General features: G+C 40.5%; 1 protein-coding gene across 4 annotated transcripts in view; it reads left to right on the top strand.

Moving 5' to 3' along the window:
* Positions 1-25,579, top strand: part of LOC149218265 (uncharacterized) — a 503,060-nt gene that overhangs the window by 255,671 nt on the left and 221,810 nt on the right. For all 4 annotated transcript variants that reach the window (XM_089383876.1, XM_089383877.1, XM_089383874.1 and 1 more), the window contains one exon: positions 601-683. In XM_089383876.1, the coding sequence (XP_089240002.1) occupies positions 601-683 (83 nt within the window). The remainder of the gene's footprint in view (positions 1-600; positions 684-25,579) is intronic.

Raw genomic sequence — 25,579 nt, 5'->3', positions numbered from 1 at the left:
TTTTCCCAAGTTGGGTTTTTCCTGAGTCTTTTGTCCAAAAATAATTGTATTATTTTTATGTATGTGTGCTAACATTTCTTCCAGCATTTATTCTTCTGTAGTTTTTTTTGTGTAGATTGCAGTGTGATCTATTCCGTATTTGTCGTAGCAAACAACAAATAAATTGTTAAATTAAATTAACAATTAGGAGAATAATTTCCAGTTGCTGCAATAGGATTCCAGTTTGGAATTTTCACAGAATGCGTGTAATATCTTTTGAATGCTAACAGATATAAAGCATTTTATCAAAACAAAATTAAATGTAATTTTCTGTTGTTTGCAACTTGCTGGTGCTTGGAAATTTTGGGTGAGATTCTAGCTGTTTTGACCTTTCTTGTGTCCCTCAATATATATATATATATATATATATATATATATATATCCAAAAACAAAGAAAAATGTTATGACATTTTCTGTAGTCGTTGCAAATAAACAATTTACTACTGAAGCATTATTCCTTCTAAAACAATAATTGCTATTTCATCATGTTTGGAATTTTTCTTCAGTATACTCATTTAGCTCAATAATTAATTTGGCACAGAATATTTCTTTTCTTAACAGTAATGACAGGTTTGAGAATGCATGCGTGGAATTTGATGAAGAAAATTTGAGACCGACATACAAGCTTCTTTGGGGAATTCCAGGTCTTTTATCTGTCATTGTTTTATGTCATCAAATAGTATCCAAGTTGTGTTTTACCTTACACATGCAATGATTTTAATCAGAAATTTCTCGTATATGCTGTTTTGTGGGGCACAATGCTTCCAATATTTGAGGAAGAAAGTTTCATTTAACTTTATGTGCATTCATAGGAGTGGAGTCAATCTGTAATTGTGATGTTTTTCTGTTAGTCCATCACAATTTCCTAAAATTTCAAGTACCATTCTTCCATAAGCTAAATATGCGAGATTTTCTATAACAAAATATCTGAAAGGTTCAGAAAAGTGACTTTGATTTCTAGTCCAGTTTTTTATTTTTTCTTGAGAATTGTAATGATTTTGATGATCCTCCAATGTAGATGGCAAGAAATTTTGGAGAATCTGAAAAATTATCTATTGATGCATGAGATAGTTATTCTATTTTTGCTACATGATTACTCAGAAAAGTTAAGAAATTTTCCACCTGATCTCTCTTTAATTCTATTAAGTCATGGGAATTTCACAGGACAACAAAACTCATTGAAATAAATTAAATATGAGCAAGAGGAGGAAATATAGTCCTGTGAATTTTAATTCCATCCCTGGTTAATGTTATCGGTTAATGTTATCTTGAAATTTAAAACATGAGTAATTTTCACTCCAATATAGTAAGACTAGTGTTGGAAATTTCAAACAAATATAATCATGTTTTGTTTCCTCTCCCATTTCAACCTAATTTAATTTAATTTAATATAAATATTAATGCCTTCAAATGGGGGAAGATGGACAATGGGGGTGCAGAAAGAGCAATGATAAAGGTGCACTTTGACATACAAACAATGGTTTAGGGTTCTCCTCCTCCACAGGAAATCACCTCTTGCAAATGAGATGACACCTAATTATATAGGTTTCATTCTCAATAACCCTTGAATAAAATATTTGTAGAAATGCTAGATGCATCCACTAATGGAGTGCTGTCCTCTAAGGCTGTTTTTTCATTGTTAAGAATGTTTGACATTGTCCATGTTATTGTAAAATCTAGTACTCTATTGCAAAGCCTCACTAATCCCTCTAGATTAAGGGAAACAATTGTATCAGCTACCATTGTCACCTTAGTAATGCAAGATGAGATAATTCGGACCTTTGAAGCTGTATCTGAAGCTATGAGATTTTCAGCCTGAGGTTATAGGGCTTTGGCCTTCTTTGACTTCTCCTGAGGTGATTCGATCCCTGAAACAAGCTCAATGGGTTCGGATTGAAGTTGAGGTTAGAAATTCTTCAACAAAATTTTTGGCTTTCACAAATGCAAGCATGAGTCATGAAACTTTGATCTTTGACTCTGTTGACACTCAATCTAGTAGGGGTCCTAGGAGGGGTTTCAAAAGGGGCAACTACTAGACGAAGTGGAAAAAATGGGACAAGGACCCACTATCACCTCAGTTGATGTCCCTTGCTCTTTACGGACTTTCACCGATTGGAGGAGTCCCGATATGAAGGAAATCATTGAGTGGTAAGTCAATGATGGGATAGATAGTGATTTCAAGAGCCCATTCACAGGAGAAGCTCAAATTATGGGCTTTCTTGCCTTAGAAGAAATGTGTGGGGCTCTCCAAGAAAGGCTCAAAGGAGGCCCAAACCTAGGGATTAGAGATATTGCTTGATAGGGAATGCCCTAGAACTAAGATTCCTTAGAGAAGAAGGTTTCTAAGTGGCCTTCGTGAAATAATGAATGATGAAGGTATGAGACCACAAAGAAGCCCAAATGGACCCAAGCAAAGTCTAGGGTTCCTGGTGAAACTTCAAACAAAGGTCTAGACCAAGCATGGGGAGAAGAAGGGATCAAAACAAATAAAATTCCTTTGAGTTTTCTAGAAAAATAGATCCCTTTGAAGGCTGCCAACCTAGAAGGACCAAGGGCTAAACGAATAGGGAGCTAGGGCTTTGTGTATCTCACAAACCGATCGTAGGATTGACTTGAAACTTGGAGGGCATGTGTAGGACACCCCATTGCAACTCCTCACTAGCTCGCTGGGCAAACAAATGGCTAGATTGGAAATCGTTGGAAGCCCTAGATAAGCCGTCTAGGGTTAGGGCAGAAAAATTTGAGAAAGGAGGTGAAAGTATGGTGATCACCAAGGACTTGTAGACCAGTGCCTTGCCAATTGAGGAGACTGGAGTCAAAGTGATTTTGATTAGGGATTTTGCTTCATCAAGGATTCCTATTACAACTTCGCATGCCCTAGAAAGGCAGCTGCATGCCAGCAACAAGGATTTATACTTTGATTTGCCAAGTAATGGAGTTTCAAGGTGCAAAGAGTCAACCCACCCCTAGGAATGTTTCGATCTTCTTGCCAAAAGTGAATAACATATGCAACAAGCCAGGATTACCAAGTTTTTAAGGATTTCACATCACAATTAGGGCACAAAATAACCATAGTAGTAGCATTCCATACATTAGACAATAAGCATGTAAATTTTTGCATAAAACAAAGCACTTACATGACATGAAGATTATATCCATGCATTATACTTGTAAGAATGAAGCTCCAAGATAAATAACAAATATCCAAACATCAAAATGCATCAATTGATCTCCAATTCGTTCATCAAAAGGTAGTACGAAATTCTCAAGAAGAGAGAGATACAAATATAAGTGATGATGAGGAATGAAATGATCCTCTCATCAATATATATGATCCTCTATGGGATTCGATTTGCCTAATTGGGCCTAATGCTATCCCTAATAATAAAATAATGTACAAAATAACATCCTTTGGTGACAAGCCCACCAAATAGCTCTATAATATGAAAAATAAGTCTCTCAAGAGGGCCGAATAGGTAATACAATCGCTAGGAGGGCCATTTGAAAGGCCTAGTGAAGTCCAATATGTGCCAAAATGAATGGAAGGGCTCCAAAAATAGTGATGAAGGGGTTGGCCCCTTGATCCCCAAGCAAATGACCCGTGGTGCCCCAATGTGGCTATGGGATCACAAAACCTTCCTCACGGGTCTCCAACTGAATCAAATAGGCATGTATCCCATCTGCAAGGGCTGAAGGATCCCATGGCATGGCAATCTACTCTCTGCTATAGTGGAGGCCCATGGCTCTCAACGCACACCCTAGAAACAACAATAAGACCCTCAAGAGGGCTTGGACCCCATATAGGGAGACCAAACCCCAAGATGAAGACCCACTTACATGTTGGAATTCCTAAGTCTGAAACGTTAGAAACCCTTCATGCACTATACCGATTTATTCCTACCTACTTGTTCTCTTAATTAACAAGTTATTTACCATGAAAATACTGGAAATAAATACAAGTACATGCTCAACACATTACAGATCATCAACTAAAGGAAATAGAAACAAGCACACAAGTAGCACTGTTGTTTTTGGACTAATGTCCCTGGAAAAACCCAATGCGGGAAAACCAGTGCAGCTATTTGAGGGTTTGATTTATTAAGCAGTTTCAGAATACAATCTAGGTGCCAAATCTGGCTCACCCAATAGAGAAAAATCTCAGCAATAGTACCTCTCTACCTAGAAGCAGATATTCCGGCTGAAACCCTGGATAAACACTCTGGCAGCTCCACAGCTCCAATCTGCTCCACGAAACCCCAACATCAGCCTCTAGGGATTGCGTCAGCCTCTCTCTGGCCCAATGTTAGCCCAACGTCACTTTGGCTTGGCCTGCGTCAGCCTCTAGAGGCACTGTGTCAGCCCTATGGCCCTTTGTGTCACCCATGCTGGCCCTCTTGAGGCACTGCGCAGCTCCTGGCTGGCTTTGCGTGAACCCTTGGCTGCTTCTGCGTCCCTCTCTCCGGTGTCTATGCTAATCCTCCTGGTACTGTCTCTCTGCCTCTCTGCTTCTGTATTCACTGCACCTCACTGCTGATCACTGATTCTATCTCTTTTACCAAACCCCACTCTAGAGAAGAGAATGACTGATCACTCTGGTGTATTCTCCAAGTGACCCTCAAGCCTCCTCTTATACTTTTCTCGTTAACAAATCAACGACCGAGATTAAGTCCCTAATCAGCGGCTACGATTAGATCTGGCTTGATCCATGCCTTTTGGACCATTCTAACACAGTTTTATATTAATTCACATTAATATTTTATTTTCCCTAAGTTTAGACTTAGGGACTCCATTAACAATATTAATTATTTTAATATCTCCCAAACTGTTTAGAATCTGCCCAAACGCTTTCTAGGTATTGGAGATCTCATGTGCCATAGCGTCTCCACCAATTTTCGTGGTTAGAGCACATCCGATGCTACCCAAAATCAACATTCCCTCTTAGCGAGGACTGTGCTCTAGTAATACTCTTCACTGAGCATCACTCTGATCATTCGGCATCGGTCCCTGTGCTGATGCTAGGTCTGCTGCCCAACATCCTCTGCACTGATGCATCTTGTACTGCTACCCATGGCCCTGCCACTACTGCTGCTGCATCCGTGGTGCTGCCCATGGTTCTGCCACTGCCACTATTGCATCTGCAGTGCAACCCTTCTCATCATGCTACATCGTGCTGCCCATAGCACTACCACTGCTAACTGCTGCACTGCAACACTTCTCATCATGCTGCATCGTGCTGCCCATAGCACTACCACTGCTAACTGCTGCATTGCAACTCAGTTACTGAGAAGTAAGTAACTGATCTCCCAACTCTGACATCTTCATTAGGCTAGAAACACTCCTGATGCTGAAGCTCCCTCTGTCACTGACAAGTGCTCCCTCTCTGACCTCTGCGTTGCTGCAACAACTCTGTCCATCTCGCACCATTTCACACCTCTATGTGCCATCCTGCACTAGTGCAACACTCTCGTGGCTCTCGCACTGTTGCAGCCTGCTAGCCTTGCGCTGTCCTGGGAATCCTGCATTGTAGCTCCCTCTGTCACTCCATCTGCATCCATCTCTACTGACATTGCCAATATTTCTACTCCTCTTTGGGGCTCCCGTAGCAAGGTCTAATCCAAGAGGCTGGGTACCTCTAGGATCCTGTCCCTCATCGCTTGTTGTCCTCCTGACTACAGCTCGATGTCTCCCCACTTCTTCTAAAGTGGCATGTGTGCACTCATGGCACAGTCATCGTTTGTCTCCACTTCCTTCTCTGCCCTTGTTAGTGCTGCCTTGGTCTCGGAGGCCTCTCCCTTACTCTTCTTCCTTGGACACTGGGTCGCATAATGACCCAACTCTCCACAGTGGAAGCATTTGACCTTTGGGAGGTCCTTCTTCTTCAGTTTCTCCTGCTTTCACTCCGATGCTAGGGCAACATCTTCCTCCTCCTCCTTGATTCTGATCCCCTTACAACTGCTTCCCGCCTTGCTCAGCCTTTTGATCTCTTCTTGGCGAAGAGAAACCCACATTTCCTCCCAATCTGGAAGGGTTGCTCTGCCCAGTATGCTCTGGACAAACACCTCCCAGTCTTCTAAGACTGCGTTTAGGGCTGTTCTCACCATCAATTCTGGATTCAACGTTGCCCCTATGGAAGTCAACTGTTCCCGGATCTCCTTCAATCGACCGAGGAGTGGGTCGATCTGTTCTCCCTTCTTCATCTAGTACGACTGCAGCGAATTTTCTAGTAGCATCTTCCTCTGCATGGAAGTATGCTAATACAACTTGGTCAGGGCCTCCCACATCTCCTTTGCCGTGTTCTTCTTGGCAATATGTGGTACTATCTGATCCTTGACCCCATCAAGGATGATACTTTTAGCCCTCGCCATTGCATCCTCGTACCTATTGTTATCAGCCGGGTCAACTAGGATAGCTATCGTCCTCAAGGCGAAGTGCTTGACACGATTCCTGTCTAGTACAGATAAGATTCAGGCCTTTCAGACTACGAAGTTTGAGGCTTCGTCCAGTCTGTCCTGGTCTCATACTCTGTGTAGTGCCATTTTGCTGCTCCTCTACTTCCCTCCTGGAAGTTCTTGGTATGACTCCTTTGAGCCTCGATTTCCCTCTTGGAAACCCTTCTGCCAATGTCGAGATGCCCCCTTCTGATCGTCTGTGCAACTGCAACATTGATCTGGATTCCTTGGCTAAAAATCCAACAAACTGAAGGTTAGAGCTCCTAGGCTCTGCGCAATCCCAGCACCAGCAAATTAGCCTCCTCAGCTAAATGCGTCAGCCCTCCTGGCCTTTGCGTGTCTCTGCGTGAGCCTGCCTTTGCCTCCCTTAGCCTCTATGCTGCCTCTTCCTAGCTAAATCTTGATGATGCAAGCACTGTGTCACCCCTTCCTTGCTGCTACTCTGCTAGGAACAACTTTTGTCACTCGGGACAATTGTTTTCTGCTGCTGCTGCTCTGTTTGGTTGATGTCCTCAGTTCTCCTGTGATCTGCAACCACACTCTAATACCATGTTGGAATTTCTAAGTCTGACCCGTTAGAAACCCTTCATGCACTTTACTGATTTATTCCTACCTACTTGTTCTGTTAATTAACAAGTTATTTACCATGTAAATATTGGAAATAAATACAAGTACATGCTCAACACATTACAGATCATCAATTGAAGGAAATAGAAACAAGCACACAAGTGACACCATTGTTTTTGGACTAATGTTCCCAGAAAAACCCCATGCGGGAAAATTGCTATCTGCGGGTTTGATTTATTAAGCAGTTTTAGAATACAATCTGGGTGCAAAATCTGGCTCAACCAACAGAGAAAAATCTCGACAGTAGTACCTCTCTACTCGGAAGCAGATATTCCGGCTGAAACCCTGAATAAACACTCTGGCAGCTCCATAGCTCCAATCTGCCCCATGAAACCCCAGCGTCAGCCTCTAGGGACTGCATCAGCCTCTCTCTGGCCCAATGTTAGCCCAACGTCACTCTGGCTTGGCCTATGTCAGCCTTTGGAGGCACTACGTCAGACCTATGGCCCTCTGTGTCACCTATGCTAGTCCTCTGAGGCACTGCGCAGCTCCTGGCTGCCTCTGCGTGAACCCTTGGCTGCTTTTGCGTCCCTCTCTTCGGCTTCTGCACTGGTCCTCCCGGTACTGTCTCTCTGCCTCTCTACTTCTGTATTCACTGCCCCTCGCTGCTGATCACTGATTCTATCTCTCTTAGCAAACCCCGCTCTAGAGAATAGAATGACTGATCACTCTGGTGTATTCTCCAAGTGACCCTCAAGTCTCCTCTTATACTTTTCTCGTTGACAAATCAATAGTCGAGATTAAGTCCCTAATCAATGACTTAGATTACATCTGGCTTGATCCATGCCTCTTGGACCATTCTAACACAGTTTTATATTAATTCACATTAATATTTTATTTTCCTGAAGTTTAGACTTAGGGACTCCATTAAAAATATTAATTATTTTAATATCTCCCAAACTGTTTAGAATCTGCCCAAACCCTTTTTGGGTATTGGAGATCTCATGTTTTTTAGCCTCTCCACCAATTTTCGTGGCTAGAACACATTTGATGCTACCCCAAATCAACACTACAATCCTGTATAAGATCCAGTGCATCTCTTCACCTTCCAGTATAACAAATCATTAGTGTAATTTAGCAAATGAGCTTACAAATCATGGAACCAAGTGGGCATTTCATAGTGGCATGCCCTTCCATAATGGGCTTTAGGGTGTACACGTGTCCCCAAGTTCAAGAGAGAGGTTAATCAAGGATCCTATTAGGTGGTTTCAACCTCTAAGGGAGTGACAGATCCATGGTACATCCATCCTATGGCTAGTTGCATGTGATATAATGATGGAATAGAGTGGGGCATCAGGGGAAGGCTCCAAGCCACATGCCATGGTACAAGGGTAGCTACGATGAGGAAAGCCCACTCTTGGGTGTATAGATGTAGGAGGGAGAAATCGTGGTACATGAGTTACCCCAACCTTTGTTTTCCCACCCTTTTTCATATGCATTTTGCCTTTTATTGATTTTTCTTTTATAACTGCTCGGGGCTCCAGGGAAGAGAGCATGATGCAAATGATATAGCAGTGAATACCCTCTCAAGTGTTGAAGTTTCTAAGTTTACTTAGTTAGGAACCCTCCATGCACTTTATCTGATTTATTCCTACCTACTTGTTATTTTTCCTTAACAAGTTATTTACAAAGTAAACACTGAAAATAAACACCAGTACATGCTCAACATATTACAGATCAGCAGCTAAAAGAAATAAGAACAAACACACCACATGACAACATTATTTTTGGACTAATGTCCCCGGAAAAACCCAATGTGGAAAAACCGGTGCAGCTATCTGAGGGTTTTCTTATTAAGCAATATCAGAGTACAATCTGAGTGCCGAAACTGGCCTACCCAATAGAGAATTTCCTTAGCAGTAATACCTCTCGGTTTCTGACAAATCTACTGGCTGAAACCTCGGATAATCCTTCCAGCAGCTACTCAACACCAATCTACCCCAAAAATCCCAGCGTCTACCCAATCTGGACTACGTCAGCCTCTCCTAACCCAGCGCTGGCACTATGTTAGCCTATCTTGGCCTGCATCAGCCCCAGGAGGCCCTACGTCAACTCACTGAGCCTCTACGTCAGCTACGTTGGCCCCTCTGGTGCTCTGCGCAGCACTTTGCTGCCTCTGCGTGGCCTTGCGTGAGCACTGGCTGCTCCTGCGTCTTTCTCTCTGGTTGCTCTACTGCTATCTTGACACTATCCTTGCCTCTCTATTTCTCTGTACTCAATGCCCGTCAGCTGCTCTCCCGATCACTGATTCTATCTCTCCTAGCAAACCCCGCTCTAGAGAATAGAATGACTGATCACTTTGGTGTATTCTCCAAGTGACCCTCAAACCTCCTCTTATACTTTTACTGTTGACATCTCAATGGTCGAGATTAAGTCCCTAATCAACGGCTAAGATTAGATCTGGCTTGATCCATGTCTTTTGGACCACTCTAACACAGATTCATATTAATACACATTAATATTTTATTTTCCCTAAGTTTAGACTTAGGGACTCCATTAAAAATATTAATTATTGTAATATCTCCCGATCTGTTTATAATTTGCCCAAACCCTTTCGATCTCATGTGCCCCAACCTCTCCACCAAATTTCGTGGCTAGAGCACATCTGATGCTACCCCAAATCAACACTCCCTCTTAGCCAGGACTATGCTCTAGCAATACTTCTCACTGAGTAATAATCTGATCATCTGGCATTGGTACCTGTGTTGATGCTAGGCCTTCCTGCTCAACATCCTCTGCACTGCTGCCTCCTGTACTATTGCCCATAGTTCTGCCACTGCCACTGCTGCATCTGTATGACAGGTCCCTCTGCATCAGTGTTGCTACTGGTCCTTTCTCCCAGCACTGCACCTCCTCTCATCATGTCGCATCATGCCACCCACTGCTAAACTACAACTCAGTTACTGAGAAGTAAGTAACTGATCTCCCAACTGAGCTCCCTGTTGGGCTAGAGACACCCACTGATGCTGAAGCTCCCTCTGCCGCTGACAAGTGCTCCCTCTCTGACCTCTGCGCTGCAGCAACAACTCCCTGCGTTTCGCATCGTTTCACACCTCTGTGCCATCCTGCATTGGTGCAACACCCCTTTGCCTCTCGCATTGTTGCAACCTGCTAGCCTCGCGCTGTCTTGGGACTCCTGCATTGTAGGTCTCTCTGCTGCCCCATACGCATCCGTCTCTACCCACCCAGCCAGTCTTGCTACTCTTTGTTGGGGCTCCCGTAGCAAGGTCTAATCCAAGAGGTTGGGTACCTCGAGGATCCTGGCATCCTGCCCCTCATCGCTTGTAATCCACCTGCCTACAGCTCGATGTCTCCCCACTTTCGCTCAAGTGGTGCGTGTGCACTCATGGCACAGTCATCGTCTACAAACTTCATTCTTTGCCTATGCTGGCGCTGCAAGACTCTCCCTTACTCTTCTTTCTTGGACACTGGGTCGCATAGTGACCCAATTCCCCGCAGTGGAAGCACTTGATCTTGGAGAGATCTTTCTTCTTCCGCTTTTCCTGCTTTCCCTCAGATGCTAGGGCCACATCCTCCTCCTCCTACTTGACTTTCATCCCCTTGCTGTTGCTACCCGTCTTCGATTGCCGTCTGATCTCTTCATGGCGAAGAGCTGCCCACATCTCGTCCCAAGGTGGGAGAGTCCCTCTGCCTAGTATACTCTGGACAAACACCTCCCAGTCTTCTGAGACAACATTCAGGGCTGTCCTCACCATAAGCTCCTGATCTGGTGTCGCTCCTATAGTAGTCAACTGGTCTCAGATCTCATTTAGTCCTCCAAGGAAGGTGTCAATTGATTGACCCTTCTTCATCTGATACGACCTCATCTGGTTCTCGAGTAGCATTCTTCTCTGCACAGAAGAATGCTGGTACAGCTTCTTGAAAGCCTCCCACATCTCAAATGTTGTTTCCTTCTCGGCTATATGTGGTACCACATGATCCTTGACCCCGTCAAGGATAATGCACTTGGCCCTCGCCATCGCCTCTTCATACCTGTCATTATCATTGGGGTCGATTGGGACAACTATTACCTTCAAGGCGAAGTTCTTGACACGATTCCTGTCAAGCACTGATAAGATTCTGGCCTTCCAGATTGCGAAGTTCGATGCTCCGTCCAGTCTATCCTGGTCTCTTACCCTGTGTAGTGCCATGATGCTCCTCGACTTCCCTCCTCGAAGTTCTCTATTTGACTCCTCTGAGTCTCTACTTCCCATTTGGAAGTTTTCTTCTGGACTCCCTCTGAGTCCTGATTTCCCTCCTGGAAATCCTTCTGCCGCTTGTCGAGATGCCCCCTACTCTGATCGACTTGTGCAGCTGCACTTCTGATCTGGGTTCCTTGGCTAGAAACCCTCGGTAACAACTCCTTTGGCCTTGCTCTGTCAGGTATTGTTCTGACTACAGTACCTCACCAGCTCCACTCTGCAATATTCTTGCAGCCTTCTAGACCTCAACAACTACCTCTCTGTGAATTGTGTCAGCTCCTCTCTACCTCACGCTGGCTCTACATCACCCCAGATGGGTCTGTGTCAGCCGTGGGATGCCCTGCGTTAGCCCCTCTCTGCCTCACGCTGGCTCTGCGTCACCCCAGATGGGTCTGCATCACCCCTGGGATGCCCTGCATCAACCCTCTGGCCCTCTGCGTTAGCAACGCTGGCCTTTCTGGGGCTCTGCATAGCGTCCGGCTTCCTCTACGTGGCCCTGGCTGGCTCTGCGTCACACTCCTTGGCTTTTACATTGCTAGAAACAACTTCTGTCACCTTCGGACAACGATTTTCTGCTGCTATTGCTCAACTCGGCTGGTGTCTTTTAGTCCTCCTGTGATCTGCAATCACGCTTTGGTACCATGTTGAAGTTTCTAAGTTTACTTAGTTAGAAACCCTCCATGCACTTTATCTAATTTATTCCTGCCTACTTGTTATTTTTCCTTAACAACTTATTTACAAAGTAAATGCTGAAAATAAACACTAGTGCATGCTCAACATATTACAAATCAACAACTAAAAGAAACAAGAACAAACACACCACATGACACCATTATTTTTGGACTAATGTCCCTCGAAAAATCCAATGTGGGAAAACCGGTGCAACTATATGAGGGTTTTCTTATTAAGCAATATCAGAGTACAATCTGGGTGCCGAAATTGGCCTACCCAACAAAGAATTTCCTTAGCAGTAATACCTCTTGGTTTCTGACAAATCTACTGGCTGAAACCCTAGATAATCCTTCCGTCAGCTACTCAACACCAATCTGCCCCAGAAACCCCAGCGTCTGCCCAATATGGACTGCATCAGCCTCTCCTAGCCCAGCCCTGGCACTGTGTTAGCTTATCTTGGCTTGCGTCAGCCCCAGGAGGCCCTGCATCAACTCTCTGAGCCTCTGCGTCAGCTACGTTAACCCCTATGGTGCTCTGCGCAACACTTAGCTGCCTCTTCGTGGCCCTGCATGAGCACTAGCTTCTCTTGCGTCTTTCTCTCTAGCTACTTTGCTGCTATTCCAACACTATCTCTGCCACTCTTTCTCTTTGTACTCAATGCCCCTCAGCTCCTCTGCCGATCACTCATTCTATCTCTCTTAGTAAACCCCGCTCTAGAGAATAGAATGACTGATCACTCTGGTGTATTCTCCAAGTGACCCTCAAGCCTCCTCTTATACTTTTCCTGTTGACATCTCAACGGCCGAGATTAAGTCCCTAATCAACGGCTAAGATTAGATCTGACTTGAATTTATATTAATACACATTATATTTTATTTTCCCTAAGTTTAGACTTAGGGACTCCATAAAAAATATTAATTATTTTAATATCTGCTAATCTGTTTAGAATTTGCCCAAACCCTTTTTGGGTATTGGAGATCTCATGTGCCCCAACCTCTCCACCAAATTTTGTGGCTAGAGCATATCCGATGCTACCCCAAATCAACATTAAGGTTGAGCAGTTCATCGCCCACCAAGGGCTGGGCCAATCATGGGTTCGTTAATGATGTAGCGGGTCAATATGTGGGGCCCTAGGAACCAGGGTGATGCCCATGATGATAGGGGTAGAGCTCATGTTGGCTTTTGCCCACACGCTAAATTTGTATCCCTAGTCATCTTTTTTATTTTATGGTACATTTGCTGTTGAGAGTGACCAAATTTTTCTTTTTTACTTTCTTTTTAGCTGCATGAACCTTTGGGGTATTGTTCCAAGCCCGACCCAAAGTGTGGAAAATGAGAGGGGGAGGCTAACTCCTTGTGGATCCAATGGACAAATATGGACCCAGATGGGAAATATGTGAAGAGGGGTTATAATGAGCAGAGGGTAGTGATGTATGGGGTGACGTGAAGTGGAACCACACAACCCAAATCGTATTTCCCATGTAATGCAACTCCTAAAGGGAGGGCTGAACAATGATGCAAGCCCTCCCTTTAATTAAGGGGACAAGAGCACAAACTGAGCCCATTCTTTACGCCGAATCTCCGCACTAATCCATGCCCAAAAGTGTCCATGATAGGGAAGAAAAAATACCCAAGCACATAATAAAAGCCATACCTTTGGTGTTGGAAGGCCCACCTTCAAACATACGATCATAACAAATGGGCGAGGGTGTGAAAATTTGGAAAACCATGAATCCTACTGCAACAACTGATTAAGTCTCTTCTATTTGTTAAATGAACTGAACAAATTATTTATTGTATTCTACTGTGAATATCGAAACTAATACACTACAACCTTCACAAATAAAATACTGCGGAAGAAAAATAATGCTGGAAGAATAGATGCACACACACTAATACATGGTTATTTTTGGACCAATGTCCCAGGAAAAATGCAACTTGGGAAAACCGGTGTAGCAACTGAGGGTTTTATTATTATGCAGTAGTAAATCTGAGTACAAAACTATGGATGCTCAAATCTAGTAGTCCATACAGAGAAATGACTGACAATAAGTCTAGTAAGAAAAATTCACTCCCACTGGCGATCCGACACTGACCTTGGCTGATGATGAGTTGCTCTCTGCTGCCTCTGTAGTCCCTGCGTTAGCCTATGCAGTACTGCGTCTCGCAACTCAGAACTGCTGCTCTCTCGCTATTTGATCAGCTGCTATCTGGAAGATGGACCCTTCTGGCCTCTGGACTCTCTCTCGGGCTTCTGGCACTGAATCACTGCTTCTCCCCAGCAAAATATGAAATCCCCTCTGAAGCATTGCACTACCTCTGCGTGGCTCTGTGTTGCCTCTCTGTGGCACTCATAACCTCTCTGCAATGCACTCACTGGAATAGGAAAATCTTCCTTCGGCCTTACTATCCCTGCCCCTCTCTCATGCTTCGAGATCACTAACTCTCTCTTCGACAATTCAACGCTGCTACTTAGGAGTTCGATTTGCCAGTGAATTCGAACTGCTGGTGTCTGATGTTTGTTCTCCAAGCCCCATCGAATTTCTTCTTATAATCGCTCGTTGAGACATCAATGGCCAAGATTAAAACATAATCGATGGCTAAGATTAGCTAGAACTCGATCCATGTCTTCTTCTAGAAGATTCTCACCATGACTTAATTAATACGCTTTAATTAATTAGATTTCCTAAGTTTAGACTTAGGAAACATTAAAAAAATTAATTATTTTAATTAAGTCATCTTTAGGTGGAATTTCTAGAAACGATTTATGGGTTTTGGAGAATACATGTATTCTAGCCTCTCTACCAAATTTTGTGGCTAGAACACATCTGATGCTACAAAAACTAACAGAGGGTATATAATGGTTGGCTCAGGTGGTGGGTAATAGAACCTTCTATAGATATTAGGTCTTCTTGTGGCTCAGATTAGGGCTTCCTTTTTCTTCAAGATTAGGGCCTGCTCTTTCACTTAAAGCTTTGATGCCATGTTGATTTTTCAGGGTGTCTTCTATATAGATAATTACTTCCAATGATTTAGCCCTTTCTCACTTTCTTATTCATAAATCCATCATTATGCAATTACACAGAAGACATCAACAATATTACATTTATTATAGTAGGATCATGAAGAGATAGCCAAATAAAGAACACAAGAATTTACCCTAGGAAAACCCACATGGGGGAAAAACCCAACAACCTTCTTCTTAGAGAAATATCCAGTTCAATAAGAGATACATCAAAGTCAAGCTAATGATCAAACTAACCAGCAAGATGTCACCTCAAGACGACCACAGGATGCCAAATCAAGCTATCATAGAAGTGTCAGTTTGGTCAAGGACTATATTAGGAGCCAAAAATTCAGTCTGATTTGGACTTGATCATAGAATCCACTCCATAAAGAACTCAAACTTAGATCACAAAGAGCTCAGACTACTTCCACAGAGAACTCAGATGGAATTCGCACTTCAAACATCTCGGACAAGCTTTGTTCCATAAAAGACTCGAATAGACTTCCTTTATTAAGAATCTCCAACAGGGTTTGTTCCATAGAAAAGTCGGGCAGACTTCCTTCTTTAAGAATCTTAGACTAGATCCCTTATCTTCCTTCTCTAGAGAATAGAGGTATGCTTGTTCTTCTTGCCATTCAAATTGCCCTTTTGTTGGAAGTCGAATGACGTATTTATGCACATTTGGTGGGTCCGATTAGGTGCCTCTTGGGGTCGATCCGACTTGATCAAATAGGTGGGTTGACTTAGCATCTTATGGTGTCAAAAATTCAAATTTGAAAGTTCGTTTTCCCTCCTTTGAAAATGCCATGAAGAACATGCCTTATAAATATTCTTTTGAAAAATAAATAATTTTCTTTTATGACAAGCATGAAGAACATGCTAAAAAATAAATTTTCTTTCATCACAAATAGAATTTGTATTTTATCATTACAAGTACAAATTGTACATTATGAACACCGATCATAGCTACAAAGATTCAACAGTGATCACCACGTGGAGTTGATTTGTGTAATTGTTATTGCTAATGGAACCTAGTCAAAGGAGAAAATTGACTAATTTTAAAAGAAACTTTATTATTATACATGTGGTAAAGCCACTTTAACTTTTTTAATTATTTTGTTTGATTTTCTAGAAGTTTGATTAAGCCAATTCTTGGAATACTATCTGTTGTCGCACAGATTGTCACAACAACACTCAGACCGGGGGCTGTCACTCTGATCCCCGATCTCTCCGTTTAAGCCTGTCTCCCACGGCTAAGGCGGGTAGACCCTATAGGAAAATGGATGACCAACTGTGAATCAGTTGGTTTGGGTGACACGAAAGGAAACCAACACTAAATAGATTTTATTGAATTAATAGACCAGTGCCTTGTGGATTTAATGTTTAAACGATTAATTATCAGATGTTGCAGAAATATAAACCATGTATAGAAATCATTTATCATCAAATAACTCAATCAAAGATTAAATTTTATCAAATGCGAGAAAATGCTTAAATGATACTCCAGCAATTTAAAACTTCGAAAGATAAAGCTTCGATACACAACCATCCAATTTTAAACGCTAACCAGATATCTCATTCATGATCATTCAAGCATGCTAGATCACATAAAAATGATAAACATTTTTTCCACATCAAAATTTTAGCCTTAGTGGAAGAGATAAAAAAGCAACAGATTCCTGCGCTGAAACTCAAACTGACAAAATATTTCCAAAAACTATTTTTATGTTTTCAAATAAAACAAGACTAGGTTAACTAAAGTCTAAATAAATGAGACTAAAAAACCTAAACTATAGAAAAGAAAATTTTATGTCTTTTATGTCTTTTATATTTTTTATGATTTAAATTTTTTTTATGATCAATAAAAATAAAACATAAACTAAACCATAAAATTAAAATCTAGAATTTTTTTTATGATTTTAAAAGCTTTACAATTTTCTATGAATTTTATGATTATATTTTAAAAATTAAAATTCAAACTAAAACTAAAGCAAAACTCTAAATTCTATATCTAAACTGAAGCTTTAAATCTAGAAATTAAACAAAAAATAAAACCAAAACCCTAACTGAAGACTAAAGAAACTTTTATGAAATTTTATTATTATTATTATTATTATTTTTAAATTTAAATGAAACGAAAATAATATTTAATTTAAAACTATCCTAAGATTAAAAATCTAAACAAAAACTAACATCTAACATGTAAGAAAACAACGCATATTATAATATATACAAAGCTTTAAAATCGAAAATCTGAAACTTAAACTCTAAAGTAATTAAATCTAATCTAACAAAATCTAACTTTAACACTAACCACGCTAACTATATCTTAAAAATCGATTTTTTATTTTTATGTCAAGTTCATAACAAATGAAACGCTAAGCCAAAGAAATCGAATGAAACTTATTAAAACCTATCCTAACTCTAAACAAAATAAACCAGATGAAAATCGAAAATCAAGAAGTGCGTGACCTTAATATCTTACCCACGCATATTTGTTTGAATGATTTCTGCGTTTGAGCAGATGCAGGCCCACGGAAAGCTTTGGCGGCGACAGCGAGGAGCAGAAGCGTGAAAGAGAGAAGGCCTCACGCAGGTTTGCAGGTGGTTCGACGGGCAGAGGACAGCAGGGACTGATACGCTGGGATAAACGCAGGATAATATCATGCGGTGGACAGGTAATAGCGATGAGGGTTCGGGGAAGATGATGGCAACGTAAAAGAAAGAGCAGCGGATAGGCAGTATGTAGCACGCAGATGGGTAAGCATGAAGCAGCGTAAGTGGAGGAGGATTGCCCACGGTTTGGGCAATTCGATGGCAAGAGAAAGTGGCAGCGTGGGAGAACTGAAAGATGGTGAAGTGTAGAGAAGTAAACGCAGATTGGATTTGAAGTTGGCTGTATGGTAAGCAGCAAGGGTTTTACCCAGTTCAAAAAAAAAAATCTTCGGGAACTTTCTTCCTGCAAATAAAACCCTCCAGATCTGAAAACAACTGAAATTGAAACCCTTGGACAGCAAAACAGCTTGGATAAACCCTCGGAAATCTCCAGAAAACCCTGCAACCTGTAATGAAAAGACACCCAAAAATAATATGCGCAAGGATAAAAACCTAAAACCCTAAACCCAGCTAAATTTTTTTTTTACAATATTTACAGATTTTCGACTCTTTATCAGCTAGATTTGTCAATAATCCACAGTAATATTTTCAGAGTATAAGTTTAATGTAAGACGCTTCAGAAAACCCTGCATGCATTCATAAAAAAAAAATAAAAAAATTCGAATGATTAGCCCGGGATCAAGAACTGGATGGGCTCTTTCAGAAAACACAATCTGGGAGTTGGCTGGTTCAACTGAGAACTTCCCCTAACGCCCGATAATCTGAAAAAAAGGATTTCCTGCACAGCTTAAAATCAACCATTAACATAGAGGGGAAAAACAATAGTGAAACCCAGATCAAATGGAGATACCTGCCACTATATTTCAGAATCTAAACTATCATTCAAACCCTAAAGATCAGACAAGATACCTGTGCCTAGATCAATCTTCATTAAGCTATCATCAATGGCTGAAAATAAAATTATGTAGAAAAATAGAACAATCTTACAGCATTTTCAGAAGAGTAACACCAGCAAGATTTTTAACCCCAAAGTCTTTCTTTATTGCACAAAAAATGACTACAAGAGAGCTTTCTTTAGCACTAGACTCTCAGATCTAATCTCTGATCTCAAATGATCGCTAGCACCCTATTTAAAGGAAAAATTCCCAACGGCTAGTTTGAGTGATCCACATCAAAATGATCTCGACCGTCGATGAGGATCAAGACATCTCTTAATCTCATCCGTCGAATTTTTTAATGCATTAAAAATTGAAATTCTGCATTTATTCACTCAAAAATATTATTTTATTATTTTTTAAGTTTTTATTTTATTTTATTATTTATTTATTTGTATCTTTTCAATTTTTTAATTTTTAATTTATTTTTAAATGGATCCTCGAACTTAGCTTTTGGAAAAATTTCCCTAGGACCTAGGACTTAGGACTTATGAGGGGATTAAAACATTTCCTAACCCTCAAGACACTTTACATCATGACTTTAACAATTTTACATCTCAAAGGGAAAAACCCATTTGACATAGACCCTCATAGACCACCCAGTTCTGCGACCAACTATAATCTAGCAGACTAAGTCATCGGATTCGTCCTAAACCCCCTTACGAATCCCGAATCCAGCGAATCCAACACGATTCGGTCCGGATTCGTGTCCAAATCATATGGCACATCGTGTCCTTTTCCGACACGTCGAATCCGAGGTCGTGTCACGATTTTCAAAAGCGTGTCGCGATTTTGGAAACGTGTCCTATTCATGGTAATGTTAAATTCTTAAAGTAAAAGTGACATTCTCCTTAATCTTCCTTTTCATCCTTTTACTTAAATTTTTAACATTACCATGAAATGACTTGAGATGTTTGAGAGTGGTTCCGGCCTCATTGGATTTCATATGGAGAAAGTAGAATTTTAGATTTCATTCAAAATCCAGCATACTTATATGTTTTTCAGGATTTTAGGATTGGGGGATTGCAATGTTTCCATTGAATTTTGTCATTTATTAGGGTATGGAACTCGTATTTAATCAAGAGCACCAATCCCTCTATGTACCTTGATGTTAGTGACATTGGTTGTCGAACTCCTGTATCATGACCCTCTTAAAAATGTACGCATCACTCAAACAAAATCTTGACTTGACATGTTATGCTTGTTCTATCTTATGTTAATGCTTAAAGGGTGATATTAATGACAAAGATCCCTATACAGATACAGAGGTAATGACAAAGATACCTCTGGATATTAATGCTTAGAGGGTGATATTAATGACAAAGATCCTGATTTTCCAACAAGACTAAAAAATTAGACATTTCTCGTGGTGGCAAGAGGGCCAAGCATAAGAAATAGATAATAGATTGACATGTATTTGAATTTTGTATGTACTATGCATGCTAATAGCTATAGATGAAAATCTATGTTTGAAATCAATAAATTTGTATCATTAATTAAAATTTGTGTAAGAAATATGATAATATCTAATCTTTAATATATATATATATATATATATATTTTAATAAAATAATATTTAACGTGTCCTAACGTGTCCTGTTCCGGGGGGTCAGCGTGTCCAAATCTGACACCACGAATCTCGAACCCTACGTGTCCTGAATCCCCGTGTCAGGTGACTTAGCTAGCAGATAAACACACTATGATTCCTCTAAGATTCTAATGATAAAATTCATTCCGGCTTTGGGGTTAGGCTGAAGGAAAACTCTTCCGATCATGGATCGGTGAGACAAAAAACCTTCCGGAACATAGATTATCACTAGAAAATTAGGTCCACCTAGGCAATTTACATACATGACTCAACTCTGCTAAGATTATTTACAATTCACACATGCAGACTGGGTTTACAACATAAATTGATCAAGTCGACGATGACTGTCAAATGGCACGGACATGTCGATTAAGCGCTATCCCTTTTGCGAAAAAAGGGGGTGTACTGCTATGGGAAGTTGACACGTAGTGGTCAACACTATCTTTCATAAAAATAATAATAATATGTTGTAAAGCAGTTAAAGTCTCCTTCTATAAAGAGAGGTGCTTTTGTCATTTTGTAATCGTGGTTGGAGAGTGGGAGTATTACTCCTCCGAGGGAATAATAAAAATATTCTTGGTTCATGGGTGTTGTTTCGGGTTGATTTTTCTATGCTTATTCTTAGTTCATGCCTATAATTTGTGATTTAATTAGGCTAATTTTGTAGGTATAAATTGGTGATCACAAAATTGCTTTATTGATCCATTGAGTGACAATCACCAAGAAAGGGAGGTCTAGGCTTCTAGGGTCTTCATTTCACCCTTAGCTCTCACTAAGAATACACATTTTCAAGTGTTGGACAATCCCTTTTAGGGGGGATCCTCAACCTAACTTGTGGGATATTGGTGACAGTTTTTAGTATAGTGGTTAGGGCATCTCAAATGACTAGGTCTTCCAGGTGAAGCTGAATTCCCTGTAGGTTAGGTTATAGACTAGCTTCAGTGGGATAGTTTCACTCCCAACTCCTCACCCATGTAGTCCTAAAGGAGGAACTAACAAAGAGGGGGTTGCGATTGTGACCCCACCTATTGCCTTTGAATATTGGCATTGGTCTTCGTATCCCTCCATCGCCCTTATTCCTATAAAAAAAACATTTCAATCCCTAGGGTTATTTGCTAAGTCACATGACATGGGGACACAAGACACAGAGGACATGAAAATATGAGTATCCAACACGTGACACAGTAACCCCCTGAAAAATGACATGGAAAACAAGTTATATATTGTATATTAAAAAATATAACAAATTAGTGAATTACACATAATATATATATATATATATATATATATGTATGTATAACATTTTTATGAGGATGATACAAATTCAATCATACAACTAATGCATATTACCAAAATAGCATTGAGTGCAATTCATCTCTGAAACAAAAATACATCATGCTACAACAAAAAATAGGATAGAGTCCAAAAAAACATGCTACAACAAATAACTAGTACTGCATATTATCAAAATCATTGCCTATATTGGGATCTTCATCATCAATATCACCCTCTAAGGATTGAAATAAGATAGAAAAAGCTTAACATGTCAAATCGAGATTCTATTTGAATGATGGGTACATTTTTACTAGGTTCATGACAGAGAAGTTCAACAATTAATGCCACCAACATTGAGGTACATAGAGGGCTTCTTCATGTTAATTAAATGTGAGTTATGTACCCTCATACATGACAAAAGCCAATGGAAATGTTGCAATCCCCCAATCTTGAAATCCTGAAAGCTGTTTAGTCTACTGGATTTTGAGGGGGATCTAAAATTTTATTTTCTCCATATGAAATTTGATGAGGTTGGAACCACTCTCAAACATCCTAAGTCAATTAATGGTAATGTTAAAAATTTAAGTAAAAAGATGTAAAGGAAAGACAAATGAGAATGTTAACATTACCATTAATTGCATAGCATTAGTAGGGCCTGAGAAATCCACTTTCCAACACTTGGAATCCCTTGTCATGTTGCTTAATTGCCCTTAGCTGTACCCCAAAAGCTTTGCGAGCTCCAAACATATGAGTGAAGTGCATGAAAATGAGACAATATTTTGATTTTAAGAAGGTTTTTTCATTGGACACATGTCCAAATTTTCAGACACCAGAAGGGTCTGTGTCCGACAACAGTGAAGTTCGTGTCCTACGAACATGACATGAGTCAAGCTTGTGTTGGACACGTGTCACCCATGTGTCGTGTCTGACATGTGAAATACGTGACACAAAGTAGGGGGAGGATGTGTCATGCTACTTAGGTTATTTGTGATATCACCTTGCTTCATATTGTCTAAACACTAGTGATTTGTAGGGTGTCCCTCTCAAAACTAGAGGAGAGCTAGCCTAAAGAGGCAAGTTTGTTTGCTGAGGTGATAGTGGGTGACCTATTCAAGTTCCATTCAAATTGTGCAGTATGGTTTGGAGCTTTTACTATTTAATGCACAACTTGCAAAGATAACAGGGTCCCTTCTGCTTTGGTATATGATCACAAAAGATGCCAATTTACATCATCATACTAAGTAGCTTCTTTCTGGATTGAATTTTTGTGCAGGTTAGTGATGTTATGAATGTCATCTTAGGTCAGCCCAATTCTGTGCAGCTAATGATTTGTCACACATGTCGGCTTCTGTTAATCCTTTGCTTTGACTGCATTGCTTTGTTGTGCCCTAAATGATATGACTGTTTGTTTCTTTGAGGCCTTCTAGTCACAACTGTGAGTGGTCTATATCCTCTGCCTGTATCCTTATCAGAGTTTCCTCAAATCATGTATGTGTAGCAAGTAGCTACAACTTGACTTCAATGCCAAAACATGGTCACTGAACAGTGGACTTCAACAAGACTTGCATGCTTCAGATTGTGAAGCGTGGTTTTGGCCCATAACGTGTCTTGACTTATATTTCAAGGTTGGCCCGAGATTTGATTTTTAAAATCAAATATTCAAATGCACTAAGGTCAGCTTGCCTCTTTTCTTCGCCTGTCCAACTGTGAATTTGCAGTGTTTACAACTTTTAGCAGTCTTCAAACCAGTGTTGCGAACATCGCGATCGGGATTAAATCGACGAGGGTCTGAAATTGGGAAAAATCGTAAAAATCGGGAAATACAAAAAATTCATTTTTTTTCAAATTTTCTAATATCTAGAGCACCCACAACATAAATAAATACATTGACACATAAATATGAAAATAGAACTAAGATATAAGATGTGTAATATCATGTCTAGTGCTACATCACATATAACAGTGAATCATGTCCTGAATAGTACTACTACTAAGTCCTCATTCTTGACTCAACTTCAAAATATCAACAAAATATATAATAATGTATCTCATATCATGGGTCATAATATCATATACAATGAAATGAACCAAATAAATAATACTATTGATTTCCTCGGCCTCTCTTGTCAGAAAATGTAACAACTTTTCGTCTAGATGAATAAGGCGCTGGGGCTGGCACTGGTAGTGGACTCTACTGTGCTCTAGAAGCTGAAGAACTAGGAGCTATAGGAGGTAGACCACGCCCTCTACTAGTGACCATGGTAGGTGGTGTCACCTTCTCCTTCTGTTGCTCCTCCTCCTCGTAGCTGCTACCCCCTCCACTACCTCCTCCTCTAACCAATCAGGGCCGACTCTATGATATGCCTCTCGGCCTCAACTCTCCATGAAACAATGGTGTCAATCCCATCCAATGAGATGGTCTCCACATTAGGTGTTTTCTCGTGTGTTGAAAAGTGTAACTAAGTTCAGTCTTCATAATGACATGTGATTATGATTTTACGTAATGAGATGTAAAGAAGAAAAATAAAATTATTGTATTGCTTGCTTCATGGGTTTCATGAGCAAGAGATTTTATTTTTGAGTCAATACTCCCATTGAGAGTCTTTAGGAATTATTTGTCATCTAGTCATAAAATGATAGAGTCATTATCATGTAATGAAGTCATGTTACACTTTGTAAAAGGTCAAACTTATGTATGAAAAGTATCCTCCAAGACCTTGTCACTTATCCTCTTCAAGTCAGCCTACAATGAAGAAAGAACTTGCTAGAAGAAGTCGTCCTCCCTACTTGAGATCATGTTGGCCTAAGGGACATGAGAAGATGTGTATAAGTAGCCACACTCGGCCTCACTTAGAGGCAAGCAACTCGACAAGCAATTCGGTGAAGAGAAGTGCGAAGAAGAGGACTACAAAGCAAAAGTGCGAAGAAGGGATAGGAAGGATTCTTTTGGGTATAACGAAGGAAGGATTCTTTTGGGTATAGCGAAGGAAGGTTTCTTCTAGGATCATTGAAGGAAGGATTCTTCTGAGGTTTGTCTTGGGTTATATATTCTCTCCATCATGCAAAGGAAGAAGGAACGAAGACATTGTTGACCCCTACTGGTCAACTACCCATGCAGTGCACCCCGTTTTTCTTGACAGAGAGAAGCAGCACCTGATCAGCATGACCGTGCCATCCTGCCATCATCAGCAACTTGATCATTTTTTTTGTAAACCCAGTCTGCATGTATAAGTTGTAAATAGTCTAAGCAGATCAGAGTCATGTATCTAAAAGTTGCCTAGGTGGACCTAACTTTCTAATGATGATCTGCGTCCCGGGAGGTTTTTCGTCTCACCGATCTACGATCGGCAGAGTTTTCCTTCAAACCTGACCCCAAAGCCGGGATGGATTTCGTCATCAGAACTTTAGGAGAATCTTATATGTTGATCTGCTAGATTATCGTTGTGTCGCAGAGCTGGGTGTTTTGTGAGGGTCTGTATTAAATGGGTTTGTCCCTTAAGATGTAATTTTGTAAAAGTCATGATGTAATGTGTCCTGAGGGTCGAAAAATGTTTAAATCCCCTCATGAGTCCTAAGTCCTAGGTCCTAGGTGATGTTTCCGAAAGGGCTTAGTTCAGTGATCCATTTTAAAATGAATTAAAAAATTAAAAAATGAATAAAAATAATAAAATAATAAAAAATAATAAAAAATTAAAAAAATGAAGCAAAAACCCTAACTAATAAAATAATAATATTTTAAGTTAATAAATCGACGGATGAGATCAAGAGATGTCTTGATCCTCATCAACGGTCGAGATCATTTCTACATGGATCACTCGAACTAGCCGTTAGGATCATTTCCTTTATATAGGGTCTTAGGGGGTCATTTCAGATCATCCGAGCTGTGAGTCTGGACTGAAAAAAGCTCTCTTGTAATCTGATTTCTGGTTAATAAAAGAAGACTTTGGGGTCTAAATCGTGCTGGTGTTACTCTCTGGGATTGCTGTGAGATCTTTAATTTTCCGCATATTTCAGTTTTCAGCCATTAGTTATAGCTTGTTTTTAGAGTATTGTGAGCACAGGTATCTTGTTCACTTGCTAGGGTTTGAGTGTTGCTAGGGTTTCTGGGATAATGGCAGGTATCTCCATTATTTCCTGAGATCTAGCAGCATTCTCTCTCTCTTTGCTGA

Source organism: Pinus tabuliformis, chromosome Q, assembly GCF_031772625.1.
Source record: "Pinus tabuliformis cultivar Carrire ecotype Pingquan chromosome Q, CPIR1, whole genome shotgun sequence".
Classification (NCBI taxonomy): Eukaryota; Viridiplantae; Streptophyta; class Pinopsida; order Pinales; family Pinaceae; genus Pinus; species Pinus tabuliformis.
Note: the sequence above shows the minus strand (reverse complement) of the source record. Positions and strands in the feature narration are given on the sequence as shown.